The sequence below is a fragment of the Diachasmimorpha longicaudata genome, chromosome 15 (assembly GCF_034640455.1).
Source record: "Diachasmimorpha longicaudata isolate KC_UGA_2023 chromosome 15, iyDiaLong2, whole genome shotgun sequence".
Classification (NCBI taxonomy): domain Eukaryota; kingdom Metazoa; phylum Arthropoda; class Insecta; order Hymenoptera; family Braconidae; genus Diachasmimorpha; species Diachasmimorpha longicaudata.
In genome coordinates, this window is record NC_087239.1 from 5,533,626 (window position 1) to 5,546,059 (window position 12,434).

General features: G+C 37.7%; 2 protein-coding genes across 6 annotated transcripts in view; one reads left to right on the forward strand and one right to left on the reverse strand.

The window, feature by feature from the left end:
• Positions 1-8: 8 nt before the first annotated feature.
• On the reverse strand, positions 9-1,506 carry LOC135169720 (small ribosomal subunit protein uS17). Of its 2 annotated transcripts, none has more exons than XM_064134960.1 (4): positions 1,357-1,506; positions 752-1,083; positions 351-496; positions 9-144 (listed from the first exon to the last, which is right to left on the reverse strand). In XM_064134960.1, the coding sequence occupies exons 1-3, from the start codon at positions 1,366-1,368 to the stop codon at positions 373-375; spliced, it is 468 nt and encodes a 155-aa protein (XP_063991030.1). In that variant the 5' UTR covers positions 1,369-1,506; the 3' UTR covers positions 9-144; positions 351-372. The 2 variants fall into 2 exon arrangements, with proteins under 2 accessions (XP_063991030.1, XP_063991029.1); XM_064134959.1 differs by having other exon boundaries at positions 1,326-1,463.
• A 27-nt stretch (positions 1,507-1,533) lies between these two features.
• Positions 1,534-12,434, forward strand: part of LOC135169701 (uncharacterized) — a 66,809-nt gene continuing 55,908 nt past the window's right edge. For 3 of the 4 annotated variants that reach the window (XR_010300245.1, XR_010300244.1, XM_064134933.1), the window contains exon 1: positions 9,548-9,822. The gene's annotated coding sequence lies outside the window, so the exon portion shown is untranslated. Of the gene's footprint in view, positions 1,729-2,081; positions 2,220-9,547; positions 9,823-12,434 lie in introns of those variants that run through there. The other variant, XM_064134934.1, reaches the window with a different exon arrangement.

Below are 12,434 nucleotides of genomic sequence, written 5' to 3' on the forward strand. Positions count from 1 at the left end.
AATAAAAATTTTGTGAAAATCGGAATTTATTCAACATCGTTCTCTCATCGCGCTGACATTGTCTTGAGTTGTTACAAGAAAAATTTATTTAGGTCAAGATGAATGGTGATCAATCAGCGCTTGCAATCGTCTCCAGGTGGTTTCCTGAAATGCAAACAGATTGATTACAAAATCGGTTTTGCAGAGGGAACAACAAAGGCAAAATATTTTTTGGGGATAATTCAGTAGACGATAGTGTCATTCAATCTATTTTCAGAAGACCGTCGTCAAACTCATCATGAAAAATACTTTGTAATGATAATAATTTGTACTTGAAGAGGTGGGAGTAGGATAAATGGGGAGATATTTACCATCAGCTGTTGAAGGGAAAAATTAGAACTTCTTGAAACTCTTCTTCGATCCAGTTCCTTTGGTTACTTTGAGGACGTTGAATCTGACGGTTTTGCTGAGGGGTCTGCATTCGCCAATAGTCACGACGTCACCAATTTCCACATCCCTGTAACAATAATTAGAAAATTTTCATTGGTTCAGGAAGGTGGGGAATAAAGTAGATATGGATTTGATTATTTGAGAGGTTCCATTTCAGTTGACGAATAATTATCTTCAGATGTGTTTCTTTCAGAAGACCGTCGTCAATATCATCATTATGGAATGAAATTAAATTGATTTTCGATGAATTCAAATATAAACATAATTAAAATCGATAAATACATAAGAAAATAACAAAGCAGAGGAAATTTTTTAAACAAACCTGAAGGCAGGACTGAGGTGGACACTCATGTTGCGATGTCTCTTCTCGAATCGATTATATTTTCTAATATAATGAAGATAATCCCTGCGAATGACGATTGTTCGCTGCATCTTCATCTTCTGGACAACACCAGTGAGAATTCGACCTCTGATCGAAACATTGCCAGTAAAGGGGCACTTTTTGTCGATGTAAGTACCTTCAATGGCCTCACGTGGAGTTTTGAATCCCAACCCAACATTGCGAGTGTACCTCGAGGGCTTCCTGGATTTTGGTCCAACTCCCTTCTTGCGGTTCAGGAAAACTGTTGGCTGCTTTTGAAACGCACGCTCCGTCTGAATAAAAAATAGAAATGTTAGACATTAAAATGAGAAGTTCAAACCGTTTGCCTGAGTCCTTATGTATGTCGAGTCCACAAACGCCTAACCACGTGTTCCCAACACCAAGATTATTCACTTATTCGTCATTTTCAGTTAAAAAAAACAAGTTTGATTATTTGATTCTGATTACAAAACAAAGTAGATGATTAAAGCGCTATTTTTAATGATTGAAATCCACTCTTAACTTCTTAATTTACGTTTTTGTCTACGACGAATGTGGGAGCGTACCTGGTCAGCCATCTTGCACTGCTGAAAGACCGAAATCCGACAAATTCATCCGGATGTCGTTCACACCCGCCAACTTCGAGGCACAAAACCATCTAGGGACTTCAGAAAGTCCCTAGAGAATAGTCTGGTCGGTAATGAAGGGCTCTATGCAGGTTATGGTTGTAGAGGTCACTGTCGATCGTGCGATATTGCGGCGAGAAATACGAGTTCATTTTTAAAGTGACAAAATTTTTCGAGAGTTCCAGGAAATTGGAAAAAGTTGGTCCTCTTAGTGTTAAACAGTTTGACTTTGCATTGAATTCAAAAATAATTTTTAAACGTGTTAACAATTTGAATTGAAGGAACGCAGATGGGATCAGAAAGAGGATAAATGTAGGTTATTTTTTTTTATATTTATTTTTTCACAGTCTTCAAATTTCTTTCGCTGGAAATACTTTTTTGAAAGAAGTGGACATTCAGTGACATTTTTTTCTCGAAAAAAATCATATAATGCAACTGCAGATTGTTTCTGAATTTGCATAAACAGTAATCGAAGATGGAGAGTCTGTTTCTAACTTAGAAAAATATTTTGAGTACAAAGCGTCCATTTTACCCCACCCTCACCTGTCGCAAACTACGATCAAGAATGGCTGCTTGTAGAAGTATTTATTTCATATAAAAATATTTTTTTCAAATGAAAAATGCTTCTCTCAATCGAATGAATAACATTTGCAATATTTTTTCAGGTGAATGCACAAAAAATCGAAAATCGATTTTCAGAACGAGCGTAATCATTATCTCTCCATATCGAAGACTCAATCCACCGAGAAACTCTATAAGGGCGTCGTCGTTGGCTGTCTTACATTACATTAAAGATGACGAGGGTAAGTAATTTGTGGTTAATATATTTTTTTCCACCAGCTTGTGGTTTCCAAGCCACTATTTCACATCGCTTGATGTCGACAGGTGTGAAAATACACCGTTTCCCCTCCCTCTCACCCCCTCCGGATACACCACAAGATAACTGACATGAAAAATTTGCCAACAGCGGCGCTTTAACTCGAGAAAATAAGTGACGGTGAATTTGAATAATTTTTATCTATCAAACACAGTGCGATAGAGAGAGAAAGATAGGGAGAGAGAGAGAAAAAAAGTTACTATTCCCGTTGAATTCCTGCGGTTTGCGTGAAGCGTCTGACATTGAAAGGGAATAGAGCGACTTCCTACTTGAACTTTTTGTTTCTACATTGAGAATAGATGACCCCCTATCACGCATCCTCCTACTTCTCACGTGAATCCTCAAGATTCTTGAAGCCTCGTAATTATTATTGTGCCTACTACGAGGATCTATGCTACAAGGAAATTAAATACTTCAACGCTGGGGTCAACCCCTGACTCTCTGAAAATTTCAGTGCTCGGATAATTAGCGATACATGGGTGAATTTGTACAACCGAACTGCTCAAATGGATAATTTCAGTACCGCGGTGAGAGAAAAGTTGAGTAAAAAATTCCGACAAAATCAGGAGAAATTGTACCATAGTATTTGTAATTGTGGAGGGAAGTGGAATTCAGGGGGGAAGAGTTATAAAATTTTAAATTTCGATTTAAGTAATTGTTATGTGAGACGATCAAGTCGCTGGAGAAGGGCCCACCGACATGATATTGGGCTTATCTCCCCGTGATAATGATTTTTCAATTAAAGGGGAGTCGGTGACTCGCTCAGAGGGAGCACAACAAATAGCACGATAATACTATTATAATGTTATTAGAATGATCTTGACATAAAGTGCATGATTGTGCCCTCCAGGGGCCCCGCGGGAAAACAGTTGAAAATATAAAGTTGATTAATGATGACTCGACATGCACACAGCGGTATGGGGAAGAGGACGATGTGTATGACCCCCGCGTGCACCGAGCCCTTTCGTCTTCTTGGCATATAACCTACTCTAACCCGATAACGGTACACGTGACTCCCACTTTACTCGGTGTCCTCTCTCTAACGTCTTTTATTTTCTAATTTTTTTTAGTTTCCAAGTCACTGTTTGCATAATACGCGCCTACCATTCTCAGTTGATCTTTTCCAATCTCGCAGCGATGTATTTTCATTCGACTGACAATTTTACGACTTGAGAATATTTATTTAGTCCTAATTAAATTTTCAACTGTTTTTTAAACCGAATTTTGTCGTCAGAAAAAAACGCAAAAAATTATTTTCAACAATGGGTTATTGCTCGAGGGTCTTTAGCCATATTTGGTTCTATCTCGATGAGAAGATTCTCGATGTTTAATGGATGCGATGGATTGGTTGAGATGTTATCAAATTTTTTATGTCGCTTTTTATATATTATTAAGGATACTCGACTACTCCGTCTATTTTTTTCCGTAAAACGTTTTTCTATTTTTGTTGGTGGACGTCAGACATTTCATTCGCCTCTCATTTAAATCCGGCTCCTCTGAATCCAACTCTTGATATTGAAACACTAGAACAAATAATTAATAACACTAACATATCCGTTCATCAAGAGACAAATATTTCTCCCAATTACACGTCTCAAATTTTCTCTCTCAAATTAATTTTTTGTCGGATCACCAGTAATATCCGGCGTTCATAACTATTTAACGCTGAACATTCAACGTTAACACCCAGAAATTTCACTGTTGAACAACATTCACGGTTAATAGTCCATCGTGTTTCATCAATCTTCGTGATAATTATAGTTCCCATAACGACAGAAACCATTAGGATCTCAATGGGAGGAATATATGCCCTGCATGCTAGAAAATTATCAACGACTTGTATATTCTATTGCCTCCATATGTTCCGTCTCCCCTGAGGGATATATCAGCTATTAAGGTATTCACTGTATGGTCCAAGAGAATTTTAAAAAGTCAAGAAGTTCCTCATTTTTTGGAAATCCATTTTTTCAAGTTTTTCAAGTTTTTCAAAACGAAGGGTAAAGTCCCTGATAGCGTATAACAATCCTAACAATACACGTAATTTCTAAAACTCATATGTTATGCATAAATTCATAAATCAAGTGACAGTAATCCCATAAGTTTCCTATATTACCGGCGGCTGGTAATGCAGGAAAAATTATAAAAATATCGGCATCCTATTTAGTCTCATGCATAACCGATCACTTTAGTAATTTCTATAATTGCTACGACTCTCCAAAGCTATTTAAAATTTATTACATAGCTTTTTCATCCATGAAAGAACCTATTTACAAACAATCATCGAGTTCTCGACTTTTTTTTATCATCTCCGATGACGCCATAAATACCTTAACTTCCCTGAGTATTTTTTTGTGTCTCACAATGTTGCCTTTCGACTTTGCGTCGCACCATTCCGTCACGAGTCTTCCGTCAAAAGCCTTAATCCACTTCCCTATTGAGACTTTGGCCTTCTACAGGCGTAAGACAAATCTATTGAAAAATCCGGCGGTTCGATTGAATGGAAATGTGATGAGCCCCGAATATAATATCAATATTCGTTCATCCAATGCCACGTCAACGACTCTTGTCATTATTTTTCCTTTCATCCGGATGATTCCGCCGTTGAGAGGTACAACAAACAATGAACGCGCCATGACTATGCAATACTTTTTTTTATTATTAATCAGTTGGTTATCGCATGGCATTCCTCACCAGCGCTCGTCGTATAAATCTGATACGTGGAATATCCTTCGATTCAACTTCCGGGGACGTGACTATTTTACTCGGTGGAGCTCTCCGTAATTATGAATCACTGGGGTGACGGAGGATTACAGATATTGTTTATCAAATAAATAAAAATGACATAATATGGAGTTCTTTTCATGGGATAAATTGTTGGGAAAAAAATTAATTTCTAGCGCGATTTGCAGGAAAAAAGTTAGAATCGACCGTACGAAAAAAGGCGCTCGTTTATTCATAACAAATTATGATGACGGACAGAAAAATATCGGATAATAAAATTTCATCGACTTCTAAATGATCACGGACTATTGCGTATGGACTAATTTATTCATGTGTGGTGTAACGGAAATTTAAGTCAAAATTCACTGCCACGTGTGTCGAAAGAATCCGAACGACTTGATGTTGATGATTACAAATTAGATGCCTCATTACCATAAATTTCGCACGTAAAATATAACGCAATAACCGGTGAATATGGCATCTCAAAAGGGTAAAAATTTTCATTGATGCACAAACAATTCCCTTTAAATTAAAATTCCGAGTTGGCGCGAATTCATTAGGCAATTAGTAGTTTCCCATCACCTAGCGTTTATTAGAGGTAAAAAAAAAAAATTAAATACTACTCGCCTGTCATGACATTAGTCTGGTACTGCGTGTGCGCCACTCCTAGTCATCTCTGTTGCATAGAAAGTGGATGCCTTCACGTTGTGTGAAAGGGGTATTCCATCAGTCGCTGCCTCCTAGAATTAACCCTTCCTGGTGTAATTTCTCTTTTGAACAAAGAAGTGAAATTAATTAACTCTGCAGTGCTTTCTGTTCCATGATTTCTGTGAATGAGAATGTTAATGGACGTTTAATATACGTATCACACGTGTGAATCATCTGTTTGACAGTTGTGATTAATAAAATATATGTTTGAATCATTAGACTGGGAGAATTTTTTTTCCACCGAAACAAAAATTTAATGTTTCGACAGTTCAATCGATAAACGATTTAATTTAATCACAAAGTTTCTAGTCTCGGGTTTTTTCTCCCAGAGAACAATTAGTCATTAGTTTATTTCAATTACTAGAGACACTGATTAATGAAAATAAGGGGAAAAAGTTGTTGCGGATTTTCATCAACTCTGCAATCACAGTTTTACTGTCTTATTTTCAAGGTCCTTCATTAAACGATAATGCATACGTAGATCAAGCCCCATCACGAGCCTCTGAGCCATGAAAAGGGGAGAAAAAAACATCAGAATAAGAGAACAAATATGCACGTTTGAAAATTTTACCCTGCGATTATGGGTTAATAATGCTCGGTACAATATTATGCAAATTTATCTGAAAAAAAGGCCAACCATATAAATATTAAATTATGATGCATTATGTCATTTTCGCAATGATGAGTGAGGATAATTTCAATGTTTATGGAAATATTGCCTCTCTTCTATTTTCTTGGTGGGGTTTCGTTAGAGAAGCGGAAATGAGGTTTTCAGTGGAGAATTTATAACTTGAGCTATACTGACAGATAATTTTCCATGAAATTGATTATAAATTTTTGAAATATCCACTAAAAATTAATTTATCGAATGATTCAATGGGAATTTGTCGTGAAAATGCAATTAAAATGGAAACATTAATTCAAAATTATGAAAATCCCGGAAATTTATAATATCTTCAAAGCTCATTGAATCAGATTTTCAACTTTTTTAAAATAGTTTTAATCTACGAATTTTGTTATCAAAAAATTCCTGTTTACTCCAATAAAATCGCCAGTCTGCGCACGAGAATTCGTCCCAGGGATTTCTCACTGTTTGAAAAACATGAAAAATAGTTCAGAACAATAATTGAATGGCAGGAATATTTTTTTTTTCGAATGATTATCCGCTAGTCTGTTATTCCGAAAATTCTTTTATTGTTTCACCTCTCCCCCCTTTCCAATCCCGATGAATTTATGGAATACCCCAAGAGATAGTTATGGGAATGAAAAACAAAGAATTTAGAGACGCATAACTGAAGAACGTGCACGCTTAACTCTAACATCCGTGACCACATACGATGGACAATTTATTGTCCCACGCAGGGAGAGAGGTGGAATTCTTAAATAATTTAATTATGTCCTGGGGTAGGATCAGTGGTTATTAGCTCTCGGGAAGATGAGGTACAAGCTCCAGGGTATACCCCATACTCTCCTCGTAACCTTTAAAACTTTGGATGTAATTGGTGTAATATTTACCAGGTTTTACAATGGGTCTGCGCCTTTTTTTTATTCTCCAATGCATAAAACTATGAAAACTCTCGGTGATTTAGTTGCACGGCATATGCCTCTTGAGTGTGTGTATTTACCTGTGAAAAATCTTGTAAGGAAGTTGACGCTTGCCAGGGAATATAATCGCCTTGAATTTTCACGATCTTGTTCTGCCACGCTCCAACGCCAAACACACTGTGTAACTATTCAATTCCACGGTAGATCATAAATCATTTTATGATTGTATTTGTATGTACATGTAGTGCATCCACCTTCCAGGTGTTTAAACGATCATTTCTGGTAAAATTTCGAGTACAAATCAATCAACTTTTCGACGGCGACAATTATTTACAAATGCTCATATTCTAAAAATGAAAATCAATCAATTATGTTACGATACGATGTTTTTTAATGATAAAAATAATTCCAACTATTCCACCACCGGAATTATCATTTATATCTCCAAAGTTTGAGTAATAAAATCATTGCAAAATATCCGAAGACTCTGTCCGAATGGGACTGAAATGAAAGTTATAAGAGTGTGAAAACATTTCATAAAAAAATGGCAAATCGCATGGACATTGTTTAACAATTATCCATTGTCCGGAGAGTTGACGAAATTAATTGTCCCTGAATTACATTCGTTTTTATTCTAAAGTATCAACTTATCAGCTCACAATAACGAAGAGAAATCTTTTGGGCCTGACATTACCCTCATTTACCATTACATTAAAGGCCTTCTACTCTTACTCAGCGAGAACAAACATTAAAATATTTCAACAATGACCTGGAATGTAGGTAAATTGTCAAAACACACGCGATACTCTTACTTTTGCGGAACGTCATCACCACAGGGACAATTTTTCGTTCACTCCAGTCGTCTCATTTTTCCCATTTTCTTCAATATGAGGTGAAGAAACGCGAATTGCACAGTGCTGAAGGAGTTTACGCCCCCTCGCTACTTGATATAACGGTCGAAAACGTAATTTCCATAATTATCCCACGATGGAATATCGAAACGAGGAAGCAACGCGATCCCGCGGGGACTCGGTTCGTCGAGACGAAATAACGTACAACTGGGTAACAAAGACGAAAATGCATATAGATAGCTGGCATTGCTCCTGGTGAGATTTATTCTCTCACCGAGGGTAGGAAAAGAAAAAACGACGAGAGAAAAAACAATTGACCGAGACGTGAGCAAGGGCGAACGAGGGCCAAATTGTAGACTGTTATTCGATGCAGAAGCACTGGAGCAGATGATCCCTCTCAGGAGTTTCATTTTTCAATTTGTCCGGTGCTCTTCCCGCGATGTTTGCAGAATTCATAAGGCACGAGGTGAATTAACTACTCGATGAACTTTTCCCACTGACATGTTATCAAATTCTTGATCGATTGACGTATCAATTAGAATCGTGTCTCGGGAAGTCTGAGCGAAACGAATCCCACACTTCATCCACTATTTAACACGCTCGACTACTCCCATCACCACCACTGGGGAGTTCATATTCGTTAGCTTCGGGTTATTTTTCGTCTCGGTTTCCTTATCAGGAGGTATCGTCGACGATTGAACGAATCAATTGCTGTAATTGAGGAAATTTTACAGGAATTTTGGACTAATTTTGCGCGGAGGGAAAAGTTCCATAAAAATCATTCGTAAAGTTGCCTAATTCTGGAGGAAAATGGGAAAAATGGGGAAATCGAAGTGAGGCTAGTCCCGGGGCCTTGGAGAATCGTTAATAGACTTGAGGACTCCACCAGACCTGGAATAATAATGATACCTCAATTATTTATCGAAGTGTCTCCGAAAAACTCGGAATTTCAATCAATTATTGCGGAAAAACGTATACAGACAAAATGACTCATTAAGTCGAAACGAAATTCGCTAAATATCAACGAATGGTACCGCCATCATAACCAAATGAATATTTGTCAATAGTCAACAAAAGGCGAGAATCAAATCGACAAATACTCACAGAACATACGTCGACGAGAGACAAACGGACGTTGGACACAAACAAATAGCCCTTAACCTACGCCAAAAATCCATTTGTTAATAATAACTATTATTTTTTTGCCTTCTATCAGTGTATATCCCCGAAGACATGTATTTTCCTTTTGTCGCAGTACCACACGTATATTCGTCCTGGTAACATTTCTCGTTGAAGTCACGTATACCCTTTCCTATATGCTCTCCCCCACAGGGGCCGAGTCGGTGGTACGAGCCGAGCGCTCGCGGAATCGCCCGAACGTTGCGCCAAAGCCGGTTGTGTTTTTACCTCCAGTCGGGCTCCCCTCAGTATCGCGTCAGTCCTCCATGAAATTGGTCCGTTGTCTCCATCGGAGCTGGACGCCAGTCTCACGTTTGTTTGTCCCCTTCGACTACCATCGCATCATCAATGCCAACAAATAATGAACAATATCGATTGACGGTGAAATGAACGGTGAAATGGGTTTTAATGAGTGATCTTATTGTTACTTTTGTGGTGAATAAATAATTCCTCGATATCCGAAGTGAACTGTTACACTTGGAGACTTCTGGACCGGTCACGGGTGACTCTCGACGACTATTTGGGGTGAGTTTACCACATTTTATCGATTGCATGATTTTTTTGTCACGGAATTATCGTGATACATCGGTGCCAGGCGCTATTGGCAGTGGAGTAAACTCGTTTTCAAGAGTTCTCTGGATGGTAGGAACGTCGGCGTGCCACCGGTTTCCCGAGAATTCACTGACCGCCATCCTTGGGGTGTAAAAAGATGGTAAAAATCGCAAATACATGAAAAGTGGCGGGAATCGAGGCTTTTTTACGCCGCCATTGTTCTCGCATTATTATGCGATGGTGGGTGAGGGGGAGAGGAGGGCCGGGGGGGAGGGAGGGCAAAAAATGGCGGAGATCTTCGAATAGGGGATTCTCAACATGGTTTACGTACTTTTGACATTCGAGACGGTGGTTCAAGGACGGTGACGTGCTAGAGGTCTGTGCACTTCAATGTTCACTCGATATAAATGCACATACGATACGATATGAGCTCTGGATTTTTTTTTGTTTATTTTTATGCGAGGGGGGGGGGCGGTGAGGCTCGGGTTATGGGGACATAGTGGAAATATCCGGTGGTCTTGACCTAGTCTGGGGGAGGGATTTTGAGATTATTTGGTATTTGAAGATAAATAGATAAATTGTTGATGAACTGAGTCTGTTGATTCCGGGGGAAAAATCAATTTTTACTAAATTCTACCTTTGAAAATACTATTTTTGTAATTTTGTAATTTAATTGAATCTTCTGGGAAAATTGGAATTTCATCATTTTCTTGTTGAAGTCCCCAAAGTTCGTCAGATGCATCAAATCCCACTTTCTCACTAATTTTTTCACCACAAAGGACGATCTCCCCTCGGTCATTGGATTTTAATTGGGAACGAATCAGTTATACTTTGACATGATAATTGGATCGAGTGGGAATTATTATTACAGGTCAGCGCTCTCATTGGAAGCGTGTATTTCACATCGATAAACACAAATGAAAGGCAGTGGTTAAGTTCCCGAGTTTTCCATACTTTTTCCCTGGCAATTGCCCTCCACGCTTTTTTTAACTTTATTGTTCAGAGCTGATAATTAATCTGGTTCGGCTGAGTGTTGACACACTAGAGTTATTTCTTATCGATTCATTCAGAACAGTCAATCATCATTGGTAACCGCTGGCTTTTCATGTCTCAGTAACCAATCGTTCGATATATTTATGGGAATTGACCGGAGTGATTGAATCATAATCATTGGATTGGAAGGGTAAAATTCACAATTCATCAGGATAAAATTTCTCTGGTCGGGAGTAAAAATTAATCATCACATATGATTTTTTGCTGGGGTTTGAGATGGAGCTGAGGTAACGATGACTCATGATTAATTTTTATGGAGTGGGATAATTTTTATCAAAAATTTCTCTCCGTCTACTGAGTCTGCAATGCAGTCGGGTTTGAGTTGATCATTTTTCATTGAAATTTCAAAAGATCCCTGAGCGTACCATTGGCAATTATCCCCCCAATTACAGTGGATGGATCGACTATCTTTCTCAACAAACGATAATTTTTTACGAGTGTGGTCATCTAATGTCGGATATATATTTTTTTTTTCATTACCCCTGTTAGTATCTGCATCTTGCATCACAAATCGCTGAGTTTATTTCAGAAGCAGACGTTGATAATCAATAATTGGATTTGTGCAATCACGTGGAATGAAATGGAAGATGCATCGGCTCATTTTAAATTGTTCGATGAATAAAAAAGTGACAATAAAAAAAAATTCAGGTTCTGCTCTAATTCGATTGCAAGGGTCTCTCATTTCTCGCTCTTCAAATTGATTGTCGCCGTCTAGTAAAAAGTAATACAATGGTACTATTGGCTGATGGAGATAAAAAGCCCGAACACTTCTTTCCCTCGAGTTTGTTCTCTCCATTTTCTCCTTCTCGGTCACGACAACTCGTTTTTTTTTTTTCATTATTCGTCTCGTTCTTGAAATATTAATTAATAAGCTCACCGGTTTTTTTTATGCTGACTTTCAATTTAATTTATAAATGAGAATTAGTCGAGGAGAAAGTTGTCATTTGTATTTTTTTAATTAATCTTATGCGTTAATTTGTCGTTCGTGCGACGTGTCTACAATCGTCACGTTCAGGGAATACAAATATTCTTGTTCAAACAAGAACTGTTTGTATCAAAAAATAATCATGAGTCAAGTTTTATCTTTCAAGTTCATGTTTGGGTAGAAATCAGTGAAGAAACGATGTTTTTACGTTGATTATTCCATTCCAAGAAATGGTAAATTAATTCCGTCTAAAACTTTCAAATGAAATGAGCTGAAGAATTTTTGAAATATAAAATCGAATAATTTTTTCGCTGACATTCTTAAGGTTTCAAAGACTGTCGAACATCGAGACCTTCGTTTTTCTCTCAGTCCAGTCAGTCTTTTTCATTTTTATTACATCTTAAAAATATCCACACACCTCGACCTTGTGTCCTATTGAAGAAACAATGTGGCTCCATAATTAACGGGTCCGTGAGTTTCTCGTTTAATTGCATTTTGTACTCTTCTCTTTTCCCATCTTCGTATTCAATTCAATCGAGGACTCTGTCACGTACTGAAACATCAGTGACACGGTGACCAGATGCAATATAAAATTTAAATTAATGAT

Excerpts from the sequence above, each read along its gene's own strand:
- LOC135169720 (XM_064134959.1), bottom strand. The coding sequence starts at position 1,448 with ATGGTTTTGTGCCTCGAAGTTGGCGGGTGTGAACGACATCCGGATGAA. Across the intron at positions 1,084-1,325 it reads CATTCGTCGTAGACAAAAAC|ACGGAGCGTGCGTTTCAAAA; the intron begins GTAAATTAAGAA and ends TTTTTTATTCAG. Across the intron at positions 497-751 it reads CACCTCAGTCCTGCCTTCAG|GGATGTGGAAATTGGTGACG; the intron begins GTTTGTTTAAAA and ends TTATTGTTACAG.